At 36.5% G+C, this 27787-nt stretch overlaps 1 protein-coding gene and 1 long non-coding RNA gene across 3 annotated transcripts in view; both read right to left on the bottom strand.

Annotated features, from left to right (window-relative positions):
• Positions 1-27787, bottom strand: part of LOC127834953 (lysine-specific demethylase 6A-like) — a 90744-nt gene that overhangs the window by 38232 nt on the left and 24725 nt on the right. For both annotated transcript variants that reach the window (XM_052361096.1, XM_052361094.1), the window contains exons 6-8: positions 3786-3906; positions 2641-2695; positions 2052-2086 (exon numbers count right to left, since the gene is read on the bottom strand). In XM_052361096.1, coding sequence (XP_052217056.1) covers positions 2052-2086; positions 2641-2695; positions 3786-3906 — 211 coding nt within the window. The remainder of the gene's footprint in view (positions 1-2051; positions 2087-2640; positions 2696-3785; positions 3907-27787) is intronic.
• On the bottom strand, positions 13200-14474 carry LOC127834992 (uncharacterized). Its single transcript, XR_008028297.1, has 2 exons — positions 14269-14474; positions 13200-14112 (listed from the first exon to the last, which is right to left on the bottom strand). It is a non-coding gene; the product is annotated as an uncharacterized LOC127834992 (long non-coding RNA).

The following is a 27787-nucleotide window of genomic DNA, read 5'->3' as shown; positions in this document are numbered from 1 at the left end:
TGTTAAATCAGGGATGAGATTTATTGAAATTCCTTCATGACTTTCATAAACTTCTAAACAGAGATCCCCACTTAATGCAGACATGTTTCCATTCATTATTCCTTGAAATAACTTTAGCAAGAACTGATTTCAATTGGACAATGCCCGAATCATGTTTATATGTAACTATTATTTCCTGTCATCCAGTGTCACTATAAACGTGACATTACTACATGTCACACTGACGTAATAAATATGGGCCGTGCTCTGTGAAAAGGAGGTTTAATGCAGAAGCGTACAGTGGTGTCCTAGATTAGCCTGTGCAGTTTGCACAGGCTAATTAGGGACTACACTTTCCACTTTTATTATATTTTGTAATAAAGAAAGTCTAATCTTAGCAAAATCCAGTTAAGGCCGAAAGTGTCACCCCAGATTAGCCTGAGCGGACTGCACAGGCTACTCTGGCGGACTGCACAGGCTACTCTGGCGGACTGCACAGGCTACTCTGGCGGACTGCACAGGCTACTCTGGCGGACTGCACAGGCTACTCTGGCGGACTGCACAGGCTACTCTGGCGGACTGCACAGGCTACTCTGGCGGACTGCACAGGCTACTCTGGCGGAATGCACAGGCTACTCTGGCGGACTGCACAGGCTACTCTGGCGGACTGCACAGGCTACTCTGGCGGACTGCACAGGCTACTCTGGCGGACTGCACAGGCTACTCTGGCGGACTGCACAGGCTACTCTGGCGGACTGCACAGGCTACTCTGGCGGACTGCACAGGCTACTCTGGCGGACTGCACAGGCTACTCTGGCGGACTGCACAGGCTACTCTGGCGGACTGCACAGGCTACTCTGGCGGACTGCACAGGCTACTCTGGCGGACTGCACAGGCTACTCTGGCGGACTGCACAGGCTACTCTGGCGGACTGCACAGGCTACTCTGGCGGACTGCACAGGCTACTCTGGCGGACTGCACAGGCTACTCTGGCGGACTGCACAGGCTACTCTGGCGGACTGCACAGGCTACTCTGGCGGACTGCACAGGCTACTCTGGGATGACACTTTACGCACATGCATTAAACCCCCTTTTGACAGAGCGTGACTGATATCTACAAATGCAGCTACCAAGCAACTTAAATGGGGTTTTAAAGTATATCATTACCAAACAACATCTTTCAAAGAAACTGAATACACTGTCACAAGTATCAAAGTATTGTATTTCTCAAAATCACCACTTGCATCAAGGACAGAAATGGAAATACTCTAGCATATGAAACAGGAAGAACACTCAGATAATGTTACCAATCTTTTCCCATTTGTATTATTTTATTTCCTTTTTTTTGAAAATTACTCTCCCTCATTATTCTTTTTTTAACCTTTTTTCTTTTCTTAAATACAATTTTTGCATTTTTAAACAAATACTTTAATTCACAACGGTTTTTTCTTACTATTTGTAAGCATTATATTTCAAAATTATAATATTCTGCTAGGTAATAACTATTTGGTATATAATCAAGTAGGATATTCACGTTTTAAACAATCTATAAATTGCAAACAACATTCACTGTCAATTGAAACAACTACTACATGTTACCCACAAGACAGCTAGGATCATTAACTTGTTACACCCCTGATGTACACAGATTTAAAAAATAAGACAGTTTAACCTATACCCAGTCCTGGATTATCCATAAGGCAAGGCAGGCAACTGTCTATGGGCCCCGGAACTTTTAGAGGCCCCATATGACCGTTATGAAAATTATATTACTTACGTACTTGGCCTGATCTGATTACTTGCCAAAGCCAATTATTTTATATCAATGCTATGTGGCTTGGCACTGGATGGCTTATTTAAACCAGTGAAATTGACTGGCCACTGGTGTTATGGTCGGCTTTAAGCAAACTAGGGGCTGGGGGCTGGGCCCCAAACATTTAACCGCCTAAGGACCTCTACATCGCTTTCCGGCACTGACAATACCGAAACTAATACATTTCCTGGATGCCCTACGATTTTTTTCTCTATTGTTTATTCTTCTCCCATAGCACATACAACTTATGGATTCTTACCTGAACTTCATACAGATGGGCTATATGCAGCTTGACTGAAATATGAACACAGTTGTATTAAACACTGCATGATGTGAATTTTGAATAAGACAACAATCATGGAATGGGCATCATTTTGGTGATTTTCTAAAACAAAGCTGTTGATTTCAATTTCTGAATATAGTTGTGTCACATTCTGTTTATACTTACAGTAAAATAAGAAATTTACATGACTTTTCAGTTATTGCATTTTCTATCATTTTAACTGTATTTGTAGTAAAATAAATTGAAGATGCAATACATATACAAGTCTCTATAATTTCATTGCCATCAATGCATATTAAAAACTGGATTTTCGCTACGAAGAGACTTGCATTAAACGTAAAATATCATTGAAGGGGAAAGTATTGTTATGTGGAGCCCATATCATTGAAGGGGAAAGTATTGTTGCTGTAGAGCCAGTGCAGACTGAACAGGCTAATCTGCAACAACACTTTAAGCCAGTTGAAGTTTTCACAGAGCAAGGGTCTATTATGTCAAGTCAGCATAATTTTTATCTTGGCAGATCACAAACAAGTGTACATACACTTACAAACAAGGCGTAACTTACTTTGAGCTTTTGTCAGTGAGCAGGGATTACAGTCCGACAACGCGTTACGGAAGTGCTGAAACACACAGGTTTATTGCGGGTCAATGGCTGATCAAACACAATTCATGTACACAGCTCATTTTTATAACTTTATTATACTTAAAAACATTACTAATGTTAGATATAATTTGTTAAACGATTGTGACTTGTCAATTGGGTACTAAAACATTTAAATGTAATTAACAATATGTTTCATAAAGTCACATCTGGGCTGATATTTTCAGTAAGTTTAATTTAAATTTAATTGCACTAACTGCTCAACAAGCAACTTGAAAATAAAACTATAACATTCCGAAATCTCAATTAATTCATATAGATAAGTTTGAGTTAGAAACATATATGTTGTATACAACAATGGTCCAATGAGAGGGCTGCTAAAAATAACTTCTAAATGCTACCGGTATATTTGAATGTGATCTTAAACAGAGGACATTGAGATAGACAGACTTCCAGTACATAGTCCATAACTGAAGGATTAAATTCAATATCATATTTGCAGTGGCGTAGCCTGCCTTTCTGTGAATCTGTGAATATAAAATTCAGTGGACAGACTACATTTTAATGGAAGCACTGCTCTCGACATGTACAAAGCTTTCATGCCAAACCAATCTTGGCAAAAATAGATTATTTAGAATGACGTTCAACATTGACCTAAAGCAAAGTTGGAAAACCATTACAAATATGGCTTCTCATTTAAAAATACATGTACTGGCAAAAAATGCTGAAACTTAAACCAAATTGTCCTGCTTCTTTTCTAAGAATCTCTTTTTATGACATAGAGAACTGTCAATGAAGCCAGATCACATGTGTCTCAATAGGATTCTTCTTGAAACTGCACTTCTGACATTTTCTCCATGTGTAGTTTATATGAGCCGCGTTCTGAGAAAACTGGGCTTTTAGTTTCAAGGAAGTCCCTCCTTACCGAAAATCAAGTTTAGGCGGAAAGTGTCGTCCCTGATTAGCCTGTGCGGACTGCACAGGCTAATCTGGGATGACACTTTACGCACATGCAGTTTGCCAAATTTTCACAGAACAAGACACATATATTCATAGTGTTTCAGAACGTGCCTCCATTCATGATTGCTAGTAGTACGTAGTACCAGTACCTTGAGGCTTTTGTCGAAGTCTTTGCCAATCTTGAAGATGAAACCCAGGCGTATATGGATTTCGTTGGCGCGCTGGAATCCTGGCTCAGTGTACAACACCTGCTGGAATGCACGAGTCGCCCTGGAAACACAAAAACAACTGTAGAATGATGGAGCAACATGTACAGTAGAATTTTGGGGCAACATGAACAACATCGACAACAGAAAAATTATGGAGCACCCAAAACCGAGAACATCAAAAACATAAGAAACAATTGAGCAACAACAACATTATAATAATGGAGCATCATGGACAAAAACAACAACAATCGAAACAATTGAGCAACAACAATAGCAGAATGATGGTCAAACATGAACAAAAACAACAAAATCATAGAATCAGATAAGACAACAACAACACCTGAAGGTTGCAGCAACAACAACAATGTTTAACAACAATAGATTCAAGGATATTGAAGTTCTACAAAATCAATTCATGCAGAATCATGCCTTTTGATATAAGAACATTGCAATTTGTTTATAATAGAATCGAGAAAATGAAACTGCCTTGAGACATTTAGACAAAAACGAAGAAAAAAACATTTTGATACACACAACTGCACAGGATTATCAGGACAACACTCACAAACACATGAATTAAGCCCCATTTTCCCAGAACAAGGCTCATATATCAAGAACATAACACGAAGTCTTCACTGATCTTAGCAGCTGACAACTTAACCCTATGAGCTGGTTGCAAAAAAATCTGCCTATTTTTGCACAATTACTCATTGAATTGGGCTGTTGACATGTGTCTCCAATTGCAAAAACCTCTGTGTCTACATTTCAATAGTTAACTAACTGAAATACCACACTAAACAGGAGTATAACATGTCAGGTCAAGTTGTAAGGCCTACAACATTTACAGTTGTGTTTCTGTAAAAAAAAAAAGGTGTTGAATGCATGTGCGTAATGTGTCGTCCAAGATTTGCTTATGAGTGGGAAAGGATTAAAGAAGACCAATGCCTGTGCAACAGCAATCAATAGTTACTTCTCTGGCAGTTATGAATTGACAATTTTTATGCATTTTATGTCTAACACTTTCAAGATAATGGTTTTTGCTTTTATTTTCCCAAATTTAAGCCACACACCTTGAAATGACATACATGTTAATCTATACATATAAAGATGCAATTTGAATTGGTGCAAAATTGTCATTAAATCTATAGCCTAGTTAGCAAGTAATTTATTTATTTTTTTAATTTTCAAACCGAAAGTAGGATTTCTATATGTATACGTCCATTCAGACAAACCCAATTATTTTTAGGTTTTAAAGCGCAAAAAAAGACGGATTTCTACCTTGTAACAATGACCAGATAATTTTATTCTAATTGGCATAGATAAAATTAAATCTATAGCCTAGTTAGCAAGTAATTTATTATCTTTTTAAAGGGTGCCGCTTTTAAAACTGAAAGTAAGATTTCTATATGAATACGTCCATTTCTACAATCACGATTATTTATAAGTTTTAAAGCGCAAAATAGACAGATTTCTACCTTGTAACCACCAGATATATTCTAATTGGCATAGATAAAATATGTTTCTTATTTATAATTAAATTTACTATGCCATGTATTTCATTTTAATGTTCTTGGATAAATACGTGTAGTAAAACTTTCATAATCAGAAAATTATTAGTACCTAATTAGTATACATGTTCTTATAAAACTTTGTTTACAAAGTAATTATTCAACTTGTGATATCGGGGTCATTAGAAACATTACAATGTTCTGGCCTAAATATGTAGACATCTAGATGTTTGTATAGTGATTTCCACCACTGTTGATAAACTAGGCTAAGTACCATGTATGTGACATGTCAGGCTGCATTTTATCAACTACCTGGCTAATAATACACTGATTACCAGACACATTCATGAAAGGCCTTCTTGGCTTTATACAATCTGAGGCACCAAACAAATGGGAACACAATGGCATCAAAATTTACCAAATAAATCAGTATTCTGATAGTAACTATTCTGTTTTTTCTTCAGGATATGTTGAACAAAAAGACATACACCTGTATACTTATGGGTAATTTCTGCCAAATAGTTGTTATAAGCAATGTGCATTAATACATATTTTGAGAAAAAAAAAGATCATAAGTGCAACAAAAATAACAAAACAGCAGCAAGTAAGTACTTTTGTGTAGTTTTTTCATATAACAAACTGTTAAAGCAGACTCTTTAACTTCAGGAAAATTCTTTTTAGTAACCACACACTATCTTAAGCCTGCCTCTCTAAGTTATTATAAGTAACCACAAGACATTCCTTCCACAGAAAATGTGCCGCACACATGCCAACAAAGACATCTGCCTGTGGTTGACAAAACCAACACCACGATAAGCGCAAAACCATTGTATCCGATACATCAAATACTCAACAAATACAACAGTTTTAAACTCACATCTCTTTGACAAATCTCTGTAAAGATTGAGGTTGGAGTAATACACCTACGCTGCTTTATAACTTCAAACCACATAACCCACAATTAAAAAGCTCTCATAACAACTTAATGAAATAAAATTAATGCTCAATCATATAAAAATTCTACAAAGCCTGCACTCGGAAATATTAACCAAGGATTACTCAGAATCTCAGTTTCATATGGCCTAGGCTTGTACAATTGTCTTTGTCCAAACTAATTCAAGTAACAGTGATTGTTCTTGCCCAAAACTACAGCGTAAGAATAAAGAATACACTTAAAACCAAGAAAAATATGTTCAGTATTTGAATATTTGACTATCTTTGGTGATTATACCACGAACAAAATATTCTACAGTACAATGGGTGAAGTTTGACTAAGAACTTAGGCAATTCTTGAAGATATTCCAATTTAAAGAATATTTTTATGCTTAGATTAACCCATTTATGCCTAGCGTCTAGAAAAAAGGCCTTGGCAAACAGCGTAGACCCAGATGAGACGCCTCATCATGCGGCGTCTCATCAGGGTCTGCGCTGTTTGCTTAAAGAAATTTCTATAAGAAATATTCTAGATATAGAAATAAATATACTAGACATCCCTAATTTTGCAAATAAATTTGATCCAATTTAGAAGGATGGGAGAGCCCACTAGGCATAAATGGGTTAAAGTCTAAGAATTGTTTGGTGATTATGGGCCCAGTTCCTATTGGACTGTATTCTCAACAATCTCTGTAATCTCCCAGAACATACCACAAAATAATAACACAGCATAGAAGCAGAAAACTGTAACAAATACAACATGTTAAGGAGGAAACTTAGTTTTGCATCCAAGCTTTCTTATTAGGGATCAAGATCATACACATAGACTTAAAAGTTATTTTGACACCAAATGAAGATCAAACTAGCCATTTATCACTATTACTTCATTCATCAATTGTTTGATGTAGTAATAATGCTGTCATGCCTAGTGTGTTGACTAAAGAAGAGTTTGTGGTAGGCATGAATTCAAACATTCAAATAAAATCAACTGTCTTCATACTACACTTAAAGGCTCTACAAAGGTCACAAATCCAATTATTATGCATATCAACTGGTCTAATTTTTACCGGATTTGAGTTACTTTTGCATAAAAACTGCTAATAACACAGCTTAGGTACAAGGTTGTCAAGAATTATGGAAGATAAACCCGTTTCATAATTGGAGAAATGTTTACATTTTTGCAACTAACATGATGTGTAGCCTCAGAGCGTTGACATATGCTAAAAATAGCCGAAAGAAAATTCAATTTTAATTCTATTTTAACAACTTTTTACCAGCACAAAGTAACTTATTAGATCACTACAAACGTTTTAACCATTTAGAAGAGACCTACTTTGTGAGTGATACCGGAAAACGTTAAAAGTCATCGTTATATTTTTGGTGACCTGAGTCACTTTCACTCTCTCTTTCGCTAGAAACAGCGATGTAAATAAACTGATTGTTTGTAAACACAATTGACTTGAAGGACACTTTATTTTGAGCTCAAAACAAGTTGTATTGCTCATTTTTTTTATTATTATGTCCTATAGCATATATATATTGTTTTTTGAAAACCTTTATAAATAAAATATGAAAAAAATATTTTAAAATCTGTAAATAATCACGTATCTTCACCTTTATAGAGCCTTTAATAACTTCATAATGATTAACCCATAACTTCTCAGCTAAGCATTTTCACCAGTTTGTAGTCTCATAGAAAATACAATTAAATACTTTTTAAAAGATCAAGTTTTAAAGACCACATTTCCAACTCTTAGACACTGATAAACAGCAAACACCATAAAACCTAAACAGACTGCCAGTAAGATTACCGGTTTTTATGCTGTTAGCATTTAGCCAATTTCAGTTTGTTTCTGAGTGGGAAAGGGTTAAACAAATTTAAGTCTTACAAATAATTTATTATTGAAATTGGTGTTATTCTTAAAATGAGAAACATATTACAGAGGTAATATTGACAAAAATGTAATCGCATCAGGGAAAGTGTTACTGACTGGGGATTTTACTACTTTCAGGTGTTTGGTTGACCCAGAATTGGAACACTGGTAATCAGGAATGGATTAATTGGCCACCATCACAAACCAGAGATCATAAAGATAGAAAGCATGCAAGAACCAAACTGCACTCAATAATGCTATATTGATGATGTGGAAGCTTGTACAAATAGCCCAGTGTGTAATCCAACACATGCCTGCATTGATGTCAAAAATGCCAAGATCAGTGCACAAGTGGAAATGGGCCACAAGAACTTAATTGGGCAGAAAGTAGTGCAGGTCTGATGTAAAATGTATACGTCTGGATGGATTAAAAATAAACCTTGAGCTGTGTTACTGGGTCAGCCAGACTTTGTTTGGTTACATTACACTCATATTAGGTTACATTATATGCCTGTCACAGAGCAACAAAGGTAGGCAGTCAGGTAATGACAACTGTATTCGATGAACAAAGCCCATACAATATCTCATGTCAGAAAGCTCCTGCTGTCATTTTCAAACTACTCTTAGGATTTGAATTCTGACAATACAACAGTGTGGGGCATTTACAGCTGTTATTTTCAAATTGACATGATCATGTTTTTTTCAAATTGACATGTTTATGTTATTTTAAAATTGACATGTTTATTAAGGGTTAATTTAATGTTCTGTAATTTGTGGGCCATTCAATACTGACTACACTATGATGAAACAAAAGACATCAATAGTAGACAACAGAAGATAACTACAGCCCTGGCCTTAATTACCCTATCTGGCAAATGGAGCAAACAGAAAATAGCACGGATGTAGCATGTGACACTGCCATATCTGATTCACCTATTCTATATAAGATACAATAGTTGTGTGCTCCACCCTCAAAATTATCAGGTTTGAAGCGATTTACTAGCAGTTTATACTAAATGCAATTTTGCACAATAAACATTAAAATTGTGTCCACCTTTTCATTTTAAAAAAGATAATTAAAACCTGTAACCCATTTTAAACCAAACAATAACAGGGAAAAATCATTGTAAATATATAACATTTTAACCTTACACTACGCGACCCGTGATTGCATTCAATCTAAATTTAAATTCGCTCATCTAATGAAAGCTGTGTCCCATAATGAACTGTATTCTAAAGATTATTTTTTCGTCATTGATATTGTAATTATATTGGATTATCGGATAAATGTGAACATTAGAAAAGCGGTATGTATACAGTTATGGACTATGATTCGGTTTATATGCATGAATTGGCAAATCACCAATGTCACCAATATCCACGGCGAATCGCGGCAAATAACCACAAAATTGCGAAGATTATCTTGCACTCGCGGGACGATGGAGTGACGAATTACATGATATCTCTGTGATTTTCCACTAAAAAATCAAACTGTGCACTGTGACTCCGCGAATATGGCAAAAATCACGGGTCGTGTAGTGTATTTGTGTTAGGTATTTTAACGTGTATCAAAACATCAATGACAAAACACATTGATATGCCACATGGAATCAAAACACTGAATGCAGTAAGCTTCTAAAGGACAGCTCAGACAGATGTGTGAGGAAGATACTAACAAGGGCTGTTTGTAAAACATGCATGCCCCCCATATGGGCTGTCCGTTGTAGTGGCAGCTATTGTGTGAATACGATTTTTGTCACTGTGACCTTGACCTTTGACCTAGTGACCTCAAAATCAATAGGGGTCATCTGCGGGTCACGATCAATGTACCTATGAAGTGTCATGTTCCTAGGCAAAAGCGTTCTTGAGTTATCATCCGAAAATCATTTTACTATTTCGGGTCACCGTGACCTTGACCTTTGAACTTGTGACCTCAAAATCAATAGGGGTCATCTGCAAGTCATGATCAATCTACCTATGAAGTTTCATGATCCTAGGCGTATGCGTTCTTGAGTTATCATCCAAAAACCATTTTACTATTTCTGGTCACCGTGACCTTGACCTTTGACCTAGTGACCTCAAAATAAATAGGGGTAATCTGCGAGTCATGATCAATCTACCCATGAAGTTTCATGATCCTAGGCGTATGCGTTCTTGAGTTATCATTCAAAAACCATTTTACTATTTTAGGTCACCGTGACCTTGACCTTTGACCTAGTGACCTCAAAATCTATAGGGGTCATCTGCGAGTCATGATCAATGTACCTATGAAGTTTCATGATCCTAGGCCCAAGCGTTCTTGAGTTATCTTCTGACAACCACCTGGTGGACGGACCGACAGACCGACATGAGCAAAGCAATATACCCCCTCTTCTGCGAAGGGGGGCATAAAAATGCTGTATGTTCCATTTATGTCTTTAAGTACAAGTATACCCCACCCCTGCCCTCCACCCACACTACAGGACCAAAAAAACACAGATGTTCTCCCAGGAACAAAGGTTCAGTACAAGTCTCAGATTATTGGGGCAATTCTATTTGCCAAAATTTAACTTTTTAGGCTGCTAGATGTTAAAGGGACCTTTCCATGTTTTGGTAAATTGACAAAATTGAAAAAGAACTGTTTCAGATATGCACATTTTCGTTGCAGTTGCATGTATGTTATTTGCGAAGAAACACTAATACTGAACATTAACCATGCTTATATGCAAATTTTGACGATTTGAAAACCTGACAATTAGGCCACGACTTTTTTTTTTATTGGTTTACAAAAATTATTTTGAAAATGGTCCATCGGGCGGTCGAAAAAAAAAAAAAAAAAAAAAACATCATTGGAAAAAAAAGTTAATACTAATAACATCAGAACAAAGACAACATATCTTTTATAACCTTAACACAGAGACAAAAAATCCAATTATGCAATGAAACACATCTATATCTTCAAATGAAATGAGTCCTAACAGCACCTTATGTAACATCAGGCAATTTTAAACACTCCATTACATGACATGCGTTCTTCTCCCATTAAAACGAAAAACTGCGCTTCATTTCCAAAATTGGATGCGCACCATTACGCAATGCGATGCCCGTTGCATAAATCTTATATAAGATAAACTACTCATACACAAATTACCCGGTATGTGTTTGCTCTTACTCGACTTATGAGATCGTACATGAAAAAAAATCGAGGTAGATCGATCCATGCGTCGTCGCGGTAATGTTTGTCAAAGTTGTTGTTGTCATGAAAACTCGTTGATTTACAACGCAAAACGTCTTATTTGAACTGACGCGAATTAATTCAATCATATTTGTCAACTTCGCTTTTGCTTTATTTTGATAATTTAATCCAAAGTTTAATGTTAGCAAGTGTTTTTTTTTTACTGGAATTGTAAGCAAGGAGTCAGTTAAAGTCTTCCGAAAATGTGCAGTCTGTGTGAATTGACAGTTTGACGTCATCAAAGGAAAGCCGCTTTCTGTCGGAAGCAATTAAGCGACAAATTTCGCGCCGAAAAAATTGGCTTCCTTTGTCTAGCAATCAACATGCCGAACCAATCGTGTGTTTGTTTCTCAATTGCAATCCTCCAATTTAATAAAAGCACGTGCACTCCGCCTTCGAATCTTTTGCAGAGAACGGAGGCGGAGTTTAACGGTTAATTGAGCTAGTGTTTTACACAAGTTGAGTTCCGATTTGCCGAAATTACTCGGCCCTAAGCATTGAAACGACAAATACATTTATCAATGATTTTCCGAGATATACCGATTCGTTCCGATTTCCAAACTTTCTGTACAGTTCCTATAAACTATGGCGGACGTGTTTACAAAATTCCTAAACACATATATCGTAAATAATGGCAGTGTTTTATTGGATTATTTATACTAATTATCAAATACTATCGGGTTTGTTTAATATAATTAACATGTTAAACAATATAGTTGCGTCACAGACACGGAAATAAATTTTGATGGGGTCGACATTTGACTGACGCTGATTTTCTTATTGTCTGTAATTTTTACCCGAAATAAATTTTGAGAAGTGCCCATAAAAGGACTGGTACATAATGTGTCACATTGAAAAATATCCCGATCTCTGCAATATATGTGAACCAATGGTTGATTGTACTTACTTGATTTTATTCGCAACCGTACTCAAACCGGATCATTTTTTTTCTCGTTTCGCTCGTTTTGCAGTGCGGTCGGGAATAAAATATTTAAAAAAAAGACGATTTTCCGATTTTATTTTTTTTTCCATTTTCCAAAAATTAGGGTCGGCGGTTTTGTAAACCAAGAAATATAAAAGTCGTGGCCTTACAAAGCGTTACAAACGCAAAATGATTGAATAATTTGGAGAGTTCTGTTGATATTGTTATACTTTGTTATATTACAAGGATTGCTTACATAAGGTATTAAATACATCACTCATTTTATGTGCACGGTTGGCCCAGTGGTTTCAGTGCTAGACTTCTACTCCAAAGGTCAGTGGTTTGTGACCACTTGTGGGTTAGTTTTTTTCTTTCTTTAATTGTATTCTTGTTTTTTACTGGGGCCATTTAGTTCCATTGTTAACATTCATCAAATTTAAAGCATTTAATGACAAACTTCAATACAAAACTAGAAATGGCGCGGCAGAGGCCAAGGTGTCTCCCCATGTCGCATGTTTGACCCAGGGGTAACGCCAGGGTTGGTGGTGGGGCCATGGATAGTTGAGATTGACCGTATTGTCATAAGGGATCAGGGGTTTTTTACCTTATATAACAGACGCCGAATATCGGCGTCTTCCCCCACCAAACTAGGCTGGGTTTTTCCCCTTTCAGAACCAAAATTTCCCCTTGAAAAAAAAAATTTTTTTTTTTTTTTTTTTTTTAATAGAAACATGTGTCTCATGATTATAATATCTCAATTCTATTTCAATTTAATCTTGCAAAACGTAATAAATTATGAAACAAGAGTGCCAAACTGTCACAAGATACGCCCGTTTGAAGGTTTTGGACAACTTGATAGCTTTACCATTTGAGTGGCAAAATGATATATTTTTGAAAATTAAGCAGCACATATTTGAACTTGACCTAGATATCAATTAGACACAACTTCTGACCAAATTTGGTAAAGACAGGATGAAAACTACTTCAATTAGAGAGCGGACACCATGCTAAATGCTTGAAATGCATTAAGTGACCTAGTTTTTGACCCAGCAAGACCCATATTTGTTCTTGACCTAGATATCATTTAGACTCAACTTCTGACCAAATTCAGTGAAGATCAGATGAAAACTACTTCAAGTAGAGAGCGGACACCATGCTAAACGCTTGAAATTCATTAAGTGACCTTGTGACCTATTTTTTGACCCGCCAAGACACATATTTGTTCTTGACCTAGATATCATTTAGACACAACTTCTGACCGAATTCGGTGAAGATCGGATGAAAAATACTTCAATTAGAGAGCGGACACCATGCTAAATCCTTGAAATGCACTAAGTGACCCAGTGACCTAGTTTTTAACCCAGCATGACCCATATTCGGACTTGACCTAGATATCAACTAGATGCAACTACTGACCAAGTTTGGTGAAGATCGGATGAATACAATTTGAATTAGAGTCCGGACAAAGTGGCGCCGTTGAAAATGCACTAATTGACCCTATGACCTAGTTTTTGACCCGGCATGACCCATATTCGAACTTGGCCTATATATCAACTAGATGCAACTGCTGACCAAGTTTGGTGAAGATCGGATGAATACAATTTGAAATAGAGTCCGGACAAAGTGGCCCCTTTGAAAATGCACTTATTGACCCTATGACCTAGTTTTTGACCCGGCATGACCCATATTCGAACTTGGCCTAGATATCAACTAGATGCAACTGCTGACCAAGTTTGGTGAAGATCGGATGAATACAATTTGAATTAGAGTCCGGACAAAGTGGCGCCGTTGAAAATGCACTAATTGACCCTATGACCTAGTTTTTGACCCGGCATGACCCATATTCGAACTTGGCCTATATATCAACTAGATGCAACTGCTGACCAAGTTTGGTGAAGATCGGATGAATACAATTTGAAATAGAGTCCGGACAAAGTGGCCCCTTCGAAAATGCACTTATTGACCCTATGACCTAGTTTTTGACCCGGCATGACCCATATTCGAACTTGGCCTAGATATCAACTAGATGCAACTGCTGACCAAGTTTGGTGAAGATCGGATGAATACAATTTGAATTAGAGTCCGGACAAAGTGATGCCTTCCGCCCGCCGCCCGCCGCCCGCCGCCAAGGGGTTTCACATAATACGTCCCGTATTTTATACGGGCGTATAAAAAACAATAAATATAGTGCAAACATGTACAAATGTATTGTAATAATGAGAGAGTAAGTAAACGAATCCCCCAAAAAGGGGAACGCCGCGAAAATTCCCATGCGCACAATTTTTCCCCAAAGTGGAAAATCCCGCGTAAAATTTCCGCCACATAAGGGCTAAAGGCCCCTTCCCCCACAACCCAAAAAAAACCTGGGGATGTCCAGTAGCAATTGGAAGTGAATCGGTGTAGAAATGAAGAACTTAATGTAAAATAACATAAAACAAGAGATGTGTTTGTCAGATTGCGCCGCATTTTTTTTTAAATTATCATTTGGCAGGCTCATTACTTACCTCCCTTTAAAGCTTATTACTTCCCTTGGATTTGTTTTTTTTACCTTTGACCTTGAAGGATGCAGACCTTGATCTTTCAGCACTCAAAATGTGCAGCTCCATGAGATTATAACACATGCATTCGAATCAAGTTGCTACAGTACACTCCACGCGTTTTCCCCAAAAAACGCGCTCCCTCCGCGGTTTTTTCTGCTAGCGAGTGTTCACGCGGCGTTGGAAGAGCGAGGTGAACTCGATAAAACGCTCGGCGTTACGCCGCATTCGCTAATTCCCGCGGTGTGTATTACTTTAGGCTAGTCAGTAAATGCAGACACCTTCCGTTCTTATCAGTGATCGCCGCGCAACGCCGCGTTAGCAGTGTGCTACTGGGCATGCCAAAAAATAAAAACATTGTTATAATAAATTGTTTAAATACTGTAGTACATGTATAAAAAGATAATTGTATAGAAAATTAATACGTATAAAAATTATGTTTTTTAATTCACAGGTACGTCTACAATATGAATTAGTCTAATATAATACATTTGACAAATTAATATTTTAATCATAACACATACGACATAAGAATAAATGTTCCGTAAAATTTCCAAATGAGAATAATAATTAGTAATCAGAAACACACTACGATTTTTAATTGTTAACACGACGTTTACAAATGCTTCCAATATACAGTCATGTATATTTACCGACAAAAGCGCGCGAAAATTATGCTGCAATGTACAAGGTCAAGGTACAATGTATACTCCTGCAAAGCGTGCGTGTATTGATTTTTTTTATACAAACTTTGTAGCGCAGAGAACATTGTTGATTTCGTTTAAAAGTTTCTTTGGTATTTGTTAACGAAATTATATCGCGAATAAGTTGATATTTCCTCTAAAATAATTTCAAATCGAACACGCCGAATCTTTATCGTTACGGTATTTTAGTAGAGTAATTATTTTAACACTAATTGTACTGTAAACTGATTACAGAAGACATCTGGGCGGAACTGGATTTTAAGTGTTTGACGTTATGAAAACACGCAAAGCTTGTCTACTGACCTATTGTGTAGACTGCTGTATTCGGTGTTTTGACAAAAGGGATTAACATGTGTGAATGTCACTCTGCCGATTTGGTCCATAATTACTGGTAAACATTGTTTAGAATGTCGACGCAACAAGAATACAACTGTGAATATTAAATGCAATTATCAACTCAATAGTTACCACCTTTTAGCAATCATTGGAATAACCTACAAACAAAGAGAAAATCAATGCATTAGCGAGCAGAGAATAGACTTTGTTCCGACAATTAAAACCATTCCTTATGCATTCGTTGAACGTGTTTACTTGAGTAAGTTATGCCTTTAGACAGGAAGCGGCTTTTCTTTGATTACGTCAAACTGTCAATTCACACAGATTTGCGAGATTTTTAGGGTCCTTGGTCATTTGTATACATGTTCATTATAGAAAATCACCTGCTAACATGAAAACTTTGGATTAAATTATCAAAATAAAAACAATGTTGCAAACTGTGTTTATATTAATTGGTAAGTATTAGTTAAAAGACGACGTTTTGTGTGTCGTAAATCAACGAGTTTTCTATACAACCACAACTACTTCTACAACCACGTCGGGATCGATCTATCTTGGTTGTTTTTTTTAATTGTAAATATTATACTACATGTACATGTATGTACTTGTAATAAATGTAATTTTATTTGAAAATCAGGAAGTCAAACAAAATTAAATTGATCGTTATCTCGTAAAACGCGGAGTTTCCCCGCGTTGCCAACGCCGAGGGCCGCCGCGTCGGTTTATCAGTTTTGCCGATAGTTAACCGCCGCATCCAAAATCATGCAAACGCCGCGTATAGCGGGATTTTCTTAATCTCCCTCCAGGTCGAAACCCGCGGAGTATGGAGGGAAATTGGGGAAAACGCGTGGAGTGTACTGTATCCTAAATATTGCAAAAGTTATGGCTAATGCACCATACCGGAGGCATAAAAATGAGGGAATATCTCTGACCCGGCCCCACCTCAACCCCCATAACTTTTGACCCAGGGGTCAGATCAAAATTCCAAATAGTGCAGGGTCGCACATATGCTCATAGCTACCATGTGTGTAAGTTTCAAGGTTCTAGTGCTTATAGTGTAGGAGGAGATAGTGGCCAGGACAGATGGACGGACGGACAGACGGCGAAGATAACCACAAAATCCCCACACTTTTAAAAAAGCGTGGGGATAAATATGAGCCGCGTTCTGAAAAAACTGGACTTAATGAATGTGCGTAAAGTGTCATCCCAGATTAGCCTATGCAGTCTGCACAGGCTAATCAGGGAAGACACTTTCTGCTTTTATGGTATTTTCAGTTTCAAGGAAGCTGCTTACCAAAAATCAAGTTTAGGAAGAAAGTGTCGTCCCTGATTTGCCTGTGCGGACTGCACAGGCTAATCTGGGATGACTTTATGCACATGCATTAAGCCCAGTTTTCTCAGAACATGACTCATATGTGAAAATGTCCCTTTAAGACTACTTCTGGAGATTAACATTTGCGTCCAAACCAAAACCAGAATCAAAGATAGCGACTTCTCAGTACTCTCCCAATCTGTTGAAAGGCTTGAGATATATCTCTAACAGTGCAGGCTGGTAGGATAGCAGATATTATGGACAAAAGCCAATGAGGAAACACTTTCCCTCTGGTCTGTATAGAGCTCACACAGTCTTACTTTCCTTCCAACATTATATACCAGCTGAGAGCAAAACAGCTTCATCTCATCTAGAAATTCCATACAGATACAAATATACAACAGTCTGGAGGCTAAGAGAACCAGATTGCCAGTTTCCCAACTCTGTCTGGAATCAAGCCATTAGGATGGCATATACCCAGAATAGAAACAGCTTACTACTAATATTTCATGGAATACAGCCTCATCAATATATAAATACCTACTGACTGAGTTCTCCTGGCCCAAAGAGAAAACAGTTCATCAGCAAATAATTAAGCCTTGCTAAGGCAAAATGGGGTGTAATACATGTGCACAATGCTCTCAGGTTAGCCTGTGCAGTCAGCACAGGTTAATAAAGAACGACACTTTCCGACTAGACTGGATTTTTGTTCAGAAGAGACCTCCTATAACCAAAATATTCCACAATATTACACCTCAGAGATATTGGTCCTTCTATATCTATATGACCGGTTATAATATTACACCTCAGAGATATTGGTCCTTCTATATCTATATGACTGGTTATAATATTACACCTCAGAGATATTGGTCCTTCTATATCTATATGACCGGTTATAATATTACACCTCAGAGATATTGGTCCTTCTATATCTATATGACCGGTTATAATATTACACCTCAGAGATATTGGTCCTTCTATATCTATATGACCGGTTATAATATTACACCTCAGAGATATTGGTCCTTCTATATCTATATGACCGGTTATAATATTACACCTCAGAGATATTGGTCCTTCTATATCTATATGACCGGTTATAATATTACACCTCAGAGATATTGGTCCTTCTATATCTATATGACCGGTTATAATATTACACCTCAGAGATATTGGTCCTTCTATATCTATATGACCGGTTATAATATTACACCTCAGAGATATTGGTCCTTCTATATCTATATGACCGGTTATAATATTACACCTCAGAGATATTGGTCCTTCTATATCTATATGACCGGTTATAATATTACACCTCAGAGATATTGGTCCTTCTATATCTATATGACCGGTTATAATATTACACCTCAGAGATATTGGTCCTTCTATATCTATATGACCGGTTATAATATTACACCTCAGAGATATTGGTCCTTCTATATCTATATGACCGGTTTCAGTCTGTAAAATGCGATAGAGAAACCTAAGAGTATATGGACCGGTCACTATTTTTTGTATATGGACCGTTCGGGGTTACACACCACTAAATGCGCACTGTTTTGAAGCGTTTTATTGAACAGTATTGATACTTTTTCAGGTTTAAAAAGAGTAAACAAAAAAAAACTAATTTAGAATAAACGACACGCTTATCTCGATGCGAACGTTAATCCAATGTTTATAACAATAAAGTCGAAACGATATTCACTTCCATTTTCTATTCTTCCATCACTTTATCGAAACTTATTTTAAATCACACTATTTTATTGTAGATCTATTCCTATCGAAGTTTACAATTATGTATGATAAACACACAATCCGAAATACGTTTTGCATTCGTTCGATGCCTTAAACAAATAACTAACTGTTTAAAAAAAAACACCACGTCCGACATGTACTTAACATAAAGAGAATTTAGCTTCAACTGGAATGTTTCGTCAGAGAAACTACGTCACACAATATACGTCATCGTTTGCGCATTCAGTTGCACGAAAAATAGAAGTACGGAAAAGCCGGTACAACACTGTACAATGATACAGGGGACACTCTTCAGTGTAATATAATAAATTATAGTAAACTCCACTTTGGTCCCAATGTCATTATAGTGACCAGCCAGGCAGCCTCAGGCTTCGGTCCATATACGGTTTGTGGCTGCCTGGCTGGTCACTATAATGCCATTGGGACCTCAGTGGGGTTTACTATTTCTTAAATAGTGTAAAGTATCATCCCTGATGAGCCTGTGCAGACTGCACTGGCAAATCTGGGACAAAACTTTCAGCATGTGCATTAAGCCCTGTTTTCCTACAACACAACTCATACATATACACTTTCAAGCGAAGGACAGGGTGCATGGTAGATAAATACCAGAGATTGCATTCATTAGTTTGCACATGAATTGGTACTCAAAGATATCACATTGCTTTCAATAATTGAAGCCTATTTAAACCTTCTGTAAAATCAAACATTTTTTTTTATTTCTTCAGAGCAATAAACCAACCATTATGCGCAAAACAGGGCAATAAACTAAATATGATTATTAACGAAAGATAAATCAGTGCTTTCCACAGGATTTTTGTCAGGCGCCCCAGGGCTGATAGGGGTGGTTCGGGAGGGGTGTCCCCTCCCGACGTTGATTTTTTTAACGTGTCAATTGACGCTCTGTGGTGCGTTTTAACTCAAAGAAAAACAGCGTCGAAGAACGTCAAGTTGCTATCTTCAATATTGCAAAAGTATTCATAAAATGAGCGATTTTGGCCACATATATTTGACCTCTGACCTTAAAGGATGACCTTGACCTTTCACCACTCAAAATGTGCAGCTTCATGAGATACACATGCATGCCAAATATGAAGTTGCTATCTTCAATATAGCAAAAGTTATTGCAAAATGTTAAAGTTGGCGCAAACAAACCAACAGACCAACAGACAGGGCAAAAACAATATGTCCTCACTACTATAGTGGGGGACATAAAAACCTTTGACAACTCAATCATTTGAGTTATAAATAATCAAAATAATAAATCTGACAGTAACTGTGAAAAGAACTTCAATTCTTGGTACAGGGTTTTCATTAGGATTCTTTGTAGCAGGCTTTTGAGTTATTTGAGGAGGCCAATTTTTTTAAATAAAGGTGCCAAATCGTGGCTTTTGAGCGATTTTGGGCACATATTTTACATGATTTTCCTCAGTTAAAATAGAGGATGTTAATGTGAATTGTAAAGTCCTCAGGTTACATCAACTCTCAGGGGTGTCAATTGTCCCAAATTTGAAATCCTGAAAATAAAATCTGGGTGCCGATAGGGCCACGGTGGGTTCAGGGCACACCCTGGACAGGGGTGCAGGGGGCCAGAGACCCCCGGAAGCACCTGCAATTTAACTTATTTGAAACAAAGAAATCGCTTCTCCTGAGCTTTAAGACACCTGTATTTTTAAGAGATTCAAAACAGAAAAAATACTTTGGCTAGCAAATATCAAAATCTATTTCTTTAAATTTTCATGTAGATGCATGGGTCTGAGGTGGAATGTCCCCGTCGGGGGCGAAGGGCCCGGGCCCTAGCTTAATGTATAATTTCTGTGCAGTACATAACATGTATTCTTTACAGTATTAATGAAAATCTGAATTAAACAAACACTGAAAATTTTAACATTTTAATAAGTTGTAACTTCCAATAATGACTATGACATTTCAAAATATATAACTAAACCAATTTAAATGACTAGTCCACAAGTAGTTATTGCAAATAAGAAGAAACAGTACACACTGTAAACATCTTTATCACATGTCAAACAATAACATTCAATATAATTAACCTCTACTTAACACGATCCCATTTTACCAAGAGTATGTGAATAGCAATTCAAATACTATTACCAAAGGAGTAAATTACCTTAAGAAAAATAAAGTCTGATAAACATCACAATAATTAAAACAATAATACTGAAGCATTTTATGAGCAAATACCTGAACATTTATAAGTAAAACTGTGTTAAGAGTACACAATGACTGTCTTTTTCTGAAATAATTGATTATTAAGTTTATAAAGATTGTGTGCCTGTTGACATGAGAATAATTGTTTTTTTTATTAACTTAGGCAATTATTTGGGAAAAAAATCGGGCATATGTTGCCCCAGCTGATGCAATCTTAGGATTTAAATATTTTGCTGAGGAATCTTCTTTGGGCCATTTTTTTCAAATACACATTTGGACATAGCTTAACATTGCAGTGCCAATTCAATATATTTAGCATTTAAGCCAACCAAATCCGACCTTAATCAGGAAAAAATCAGGAGAGTTTGGGGCTCGAGAGTTTCATTTATCCTAATGAAAGACTCACCCTCCTGTAAAATGTGGTAACAAATAAATCCACTTACCGCTCGGAGGATCAAAACTCCGCGGAAAAAAAAACAAACATCAACGAAATCTGTCGAAAATCGAATAAAAAACGAAATGTAAGTGTAGCAGGAAAGTGCATTTATCCGGAGGTGCCGGTAAATGATAAACGTTAAAAAAACTGGAACAAGATAACTTAAACAGCGAACTATCGTTCTTACTCGAAACACAAACGAAAAAGTCGTTTATTTTTCTTTTTTTTTACATATCCAATTGTTGACTTTGTCACAGTTTGTGACCTTGAATCAAAGTCGTACAGTCTCGTTACCCGCTCCGCGATTGGACAATTATATCGATACGACCAATGAGAAAGCAGTTAACATACTGTGAAACCATTATTAATCGTCAGGCACTAATTTTCATAAATTTCGTCTGTCGACCGATCGGCGAATTTAAGATCCTAACGAACAATCATGCTCTATGTTTGAACAAACACAAACACTAAGTTGAACAATATTTTAAAACTTTACCGTAGACATGCGGCATTAAATTCCAACATAATCCATGCACACATTCACTGCTGTTTCGTAATCAAGATTAATCCGGTTTAGACACAAAGGGATGTAGATTACACAAGGTACTTAACTGACACGTTACACTTCTTTAAAACGCATGTGCAGTACAGCTGTATCGAATGCGTTAACTCCGTTTATGTAGAATGGTAATGAATTAGCGCTAATTGTTTATAACTTTATTACCCATTAGGTGCATTGTGTTTTTCAGGGGTGTTGCATATATGCCATCACGCATCGAATGCAGATGAAAGACAATAAACCAAATGAAAAGATGACGATGTGTGATCAACATGCGTATTTATCACAAATTAATAATAAATATTTTAATTGCTGTTTGTTGTTTGATTGTTTGCGTTTAACCACACTTACTACTATTTTATATGTATCAATCTATTTATTTTTAAATTATTGACATTATTGATCTTTATACCGGTAGTTTACTTTTGGCAATTATAATAATAGAATAAGACTAATTGGCAATTGGCTTCGTTGTAACAAACACTCGCTAACGGTTATTCGATCCCACTTGTCCGCTAATCATAACAATGAACATGTGAATGGCATACATTAAGAGGGTCCATTACTGTCCCTTGATAACAAAAGACTACTTAATTGGCATGTGACAAACAGGCCCCACCTCCTGCAGTGATTCTCAAGTGTGTTCCCGCATTCGTACCACGATTTTTCGCAACTGCGATTAATCGCGAATATGTATTACACACAAATCGGATATTGACTGACGCTTTTTAAAAAAATTAAAAATAAGAAATCGGCGAATTTAAGTGCTGACGAAATCGTCATTTTTATAAAAATGACGAAATTTTGTGCTGTCGAAAATAAATGGTTTCACAGTATATCGGTTAAGGTTGTTTACTTCCGTTTCAGACAGTTAGTATATTAACGAATACTAAATATCTCGTCATCATCGTGAAAATTTGCCGATGTTTTGTTTTAATTTTCTTTCAGAATTTGAGCCGGCCTGAATAACATTTGAGGCGGTCAAATCGGCCGCCGGCCGCCTCCTAATGAAAACCCTGTTGGTAAGGAAATATATAATATGATATTTATAATTATATAAATTACTTCCCTTGAAAATAATTGTCGCTTACAAATCTCTATTTTTAGTAGCAAATAATTAAAAGCCACAACCGTGACTGTGATTGACCACTCGAAATGTGCAGCTCCCTGAGATACACATGCATGCCAAATATATAAAGTGGCTATGTTCAATATTGAATAATTATCTCCCTTTTTAAAGCTTATTACTTCTCTTAAATTTGTATTTTTTACCCTAGACCGTAAAGGATGACCTTGACCTTTTACCACAATGTGTTTATCAGAAACACAATGCCGCCTACTGCGCCGCTTTGATTTATTTAACAAAAATATATACGTAGGCAGGTCAGATAACTATGTCCATTTAAAGCTTATTACTTCCCGTGACTTTGTTTTTTCGACCCTAGACCTTGAAGGATGATGTTCACCTTGAAATTTTACCACTCAAAATGTGCAGCTCCATGAGAACCACATGCATGCCAAATATCAAGGTGCTATCTTCAATATTTAAAAAGTTATGGCCAATGTTAAGGTTTTAGCATGAGGCCTACGGCGGACGGCGGACAACGAGCTGGCTATGACAATAGCTCGGGTTTTCTCCGAAAACAGCCTCGCTAAAAACTGTGTGAATGATAGCCTTCGGCCTTATAGTGTCATTCAACCTTCAACATGTCAAATTAAAACAGTTAACTACAACATTCATCAACACACAATAAAACATACCTAGTGAAGGTCAACCTTACAATAGAAACTCAGTAGTTTTTAAATCCAATCTGGCTAAAATGCTCAAAATGCAAAGCTAAACACAATCACAAAGTCTCAATTAACACACTCTTTACATATATCCTGATCTAAACAAACACAAAGAATGTCAAGTTACACAAATCCTGATCACTAAATCCCTGTACTCCACTGAATGGTCTATACTACCAAATGTACAGTCACTGCACTGATCAATAGTGATATTGATTGACTGACCTACTTACAAGAGTCAGTACACCATACACCTGTTCAAATCACTGAACTTGTAGTGGTCAGTTAGTAACTGCCCAGGGGTCAATATGCCGGTCAACCACCTTCAGTGGGGCGCCCAACGGGGGAAAACATTCTTACAGTAGCAAGCAGAATATGACCACTGTGGTTTAAACAAGTAATAAATAAAAGTAAAATTAGTTATAAGCAATTTATGAAAAATCTTGATAATAATTATTAGTGGCAATTACTTATAAAAAATCTTGTTTTAATTGAATCTCTGTTTAAAAAGTACTTATTTTCCATTCAGTTAAATTGAATGGTTTCCCGGTACCCTATTTTGATACAGCATTCCTAAGCATGTGAGAGTATGCATGGTTGTACACTGGTTTAAATACGTTCATACAGGATAATGACTTGAAATCCTGCTAGTTTAACTATGGGCCATGCTCTGTGAAAAGAGGGTTTAATACATATGAGCAGTCCACACAGGCTAGTTAGGGATGACACTTTCCACTTGTACTGTATTTTCATTTAAAGACAGCCTCTTCTTAGCAAAAATTGAGTTTAGGCGAAAAGTGTCATCCCTGATTAGCATGTGCAGACTGCACAGGCTAATCTGGGACGACATTTTACACACATAAATTAAACCCCCTTTTTCACAGAGCATGGCCCGTATATAAGCATAACCCCAGGCTTACACAAATCATGAATGGAAAACGCATAAGATTGAGCTAATTTTGACATTTTATAGCACGAGTTAAAATATGAAAAACATGAACTCTCATCATTGTATATAAACAATCTATAAATTTAGGTCTAATGTAAACAATCATAGAGTAGATATTGCATACAGTATAAATTCTGTCTGACTACTGCACAGTGTTTGGCTTGCAATCTGAACAGGTAGAATAATCTCTCTCCTCTGATGTAATGTCTAAACATCCCAGCCTTTTGTTAACAGATAGGACCAGAGATAGCAACATCAATATGAAGATAGATTGTGTACATGGCACAGTTTGTTTTGTATATGAAATGTCATGATTTAGCACTTTCAATATTAAAGCTACCTTAATACTGCAGACATAATTCTATTATAAATTTGACAGTAAACTCTATAATATCTATATTTCCTAATTTCATTCAAAACCACTTGATTTTTCTGCTTTCAAACAGCGCTAGCTCCATTACTAAAATAGTTTTAAAAAACACCATTAGTCTAGCGACTTAACAATCTAAACAACAAATAAATATCACACCTCTGTCCCAAAATATAGACCAAAGTTTAAATAAAATATACATTTTGCAGAAAGAGACTTTGAGGCTGAGAACAGAGTTAACCTGAGACCCACTTTGGATTTGAAAACCATCTATCATCAGTTTATTCATTAATGTAAGCAATTTGGCCACTGTTTGTGCAACATTACAAATCATCAAATATTCATAACATTATTAGTTTAAGGTCTAGGCATGTCTTTCATTAGACTGCTTACTCAATTTCAAGACACTAACCCAAAAAATAATTTCAAGACACAAACCTTCACTTCCACACAGCAATGAAATTAAGTCATGCTCTCGGAAAACTGGGCTTAATCAGGGCTAGCGCTGGCCCAAAATTTCTTCTAGCCAACCAGTTTTCGTTTTTTTGGCGCGCGAAAACTGGTTTTGAAATAATAATATATAAAATCAACTTGCTTATATTTCTTTTAATGACAAAAAGGGCATATCACATATCATAATTTATTACATACAGTTTTCAATATAGAAATAATGATTATGGTACTTGTCAAAGTACAAACATAAGTTATTTTATACATGTACATTTAACATTGGTGTTGATATGTCTCAAATTTGAAATCTTGAAAATTAGGCCAAGGGTCTTAAAGGAACCGCAGCCGTAGGAACCGTTGAACCCTAAAGGAATGGGCAGAGCCTCCACCCCACCCAGAGCCCTTACTAATTGTTCTTTTTTATAGTCTTTCCAATTGCAATTTCAGGTGAATACAATTCGATATATTACAAACTTCACCGTCCGTATCACCGCACGTGTATTCGTCATTCTATTTCTTCTATAAAGAACTTCGAAAATAAATTATTATCAACGAAAAATAATGTATCCGAAAACGAATGTCCGAAAAAGTGTGTGCGTTTTGCACATGAAATAAATGTGTCGTTTGACTGCAGATGATGAAAACCAGTAACCTAGCAAATACGTAATTAATATACAATTTGGTTGACATATTGCTCAGAACAATAGCACAGTTTGTGGGTAAAAAACAACTTAATTATCACCATTTAATTTAAAACAATAATCAGTAAAAACTGAGAAGTGTTACAGCATCGACATAGAACTAATTATATAATTAGGCCTATCATCCTTTAATTCTGATCAATAGTCGGTAGAAAGGTGAAAAGTGATCAGCATAGAAATTATTTATTTATTATTACGATTTTTTTTCATTTGTTTATCTTTAAATACGACGTTTGCCATCCGCCGCTATGTTGTTGGCAAACTGGCAGATGACAATATAAACTGTGTATTTCAAGTATCCAGTGTCTGCGCATGAATGACCCAATATTATGTGTGAGCGAACTCAACGTTGATTGGCCAGCTACCACGTGCGCTTCAATAACAATAAGGTCAAGCGATGGCTCATGTTTTGGTGCAGATCGGTTTTGCAGACATTTATTGTTCAATTGCGAACACTTTCATTGAAACAAAGAGAACACTATAGAAAACCAGTCTGGATTTAAATGGAGGATGTTTTCAATGAAATTTTACGAGATTTTAGCATTTTCGCAAATCAGATTTTTCTTGAGCCAAATTCTCAATATTTTCACATATGGCTCAAATGGCGAACGACAGCGCGTGCCCTGCTTAATGCATGAGCTTTAGGTGCTGTCACGAATAAGCCTGTGCAGTCGGCATGGTCTTATCTGGGACATCTCTTTCCGCCTAAACTGGATTTTCCCTTAGAAGAGAGATCCTTTAAACACAAAATACCATCAAAACAGAAAGTGTAGTCCCTGATTAGCCTGAGCGGACTACATACATGTAGGCTAATCTGGTACAACACTTTAAGCGCATGATTTAAGCCAGGTTTTACTAGAATGTTGCTAAAATTATTTATAAAATATGCTCAATTTTAACCTCTTTTACTGCATTTCAACTTTTCTATCTCTCGATCTCCAACTTCCTCTTTCAAGTCCTAGCTTAGCATTGTTACCCTTCTTCATAACATCACTGTTCTTGAAGCTGAGTGTAAAGTAGCAAGCTCCTGTTTTCATTGTTTCCTCATGCTCCCCAATATTATCTCATGCAAATTTTCGTTTCCAGTAATTTTCTATCCAGTTGAGGCAGAAAGTGTCATCTTCACAGAGCAAGGTTCAATTATTATTTAGTACAACATTTAATACACAAATATATAGCTAGAGCATACATTACATGTATTATAATAGCAACACACAATACATTCAAAAAGTCAATCAATGCATTGACATCAAGTTTATTCAACTCAAATTCATCACCTTTCAATAATATAAACTACCAATCACAATCATGGCAAGTGTCTCTACAGTCAATAGAAACATCACAATGCCAAGGTCATTCATGTTTCCACTCTGAGAAGCAGCTGCTGTTAAAAAAGATCACAAAGGCCCAGGTCTCCAATAT

This window comes from Dreissena polymorpha, chromosome 6 (assembly GCF_020536995.1).
Source record: "Dreissena polymorpha isolate Duluth1 chromosome 6, UMN_Dpol_1.0, whole genome shotgun sequence".
Classification (NCBI taxonomy): domain Eukaryota; kingdom Metazoa; phylum Mollusca; class Bivalvia; order Myida; family Dreissenidae; genus Dreissena; species Dreissena polymorpha.
Note: the sequence above shows the minus strand (reverse complement) of the source record. Positions and strands in the feature narration are given on the sequence as shown.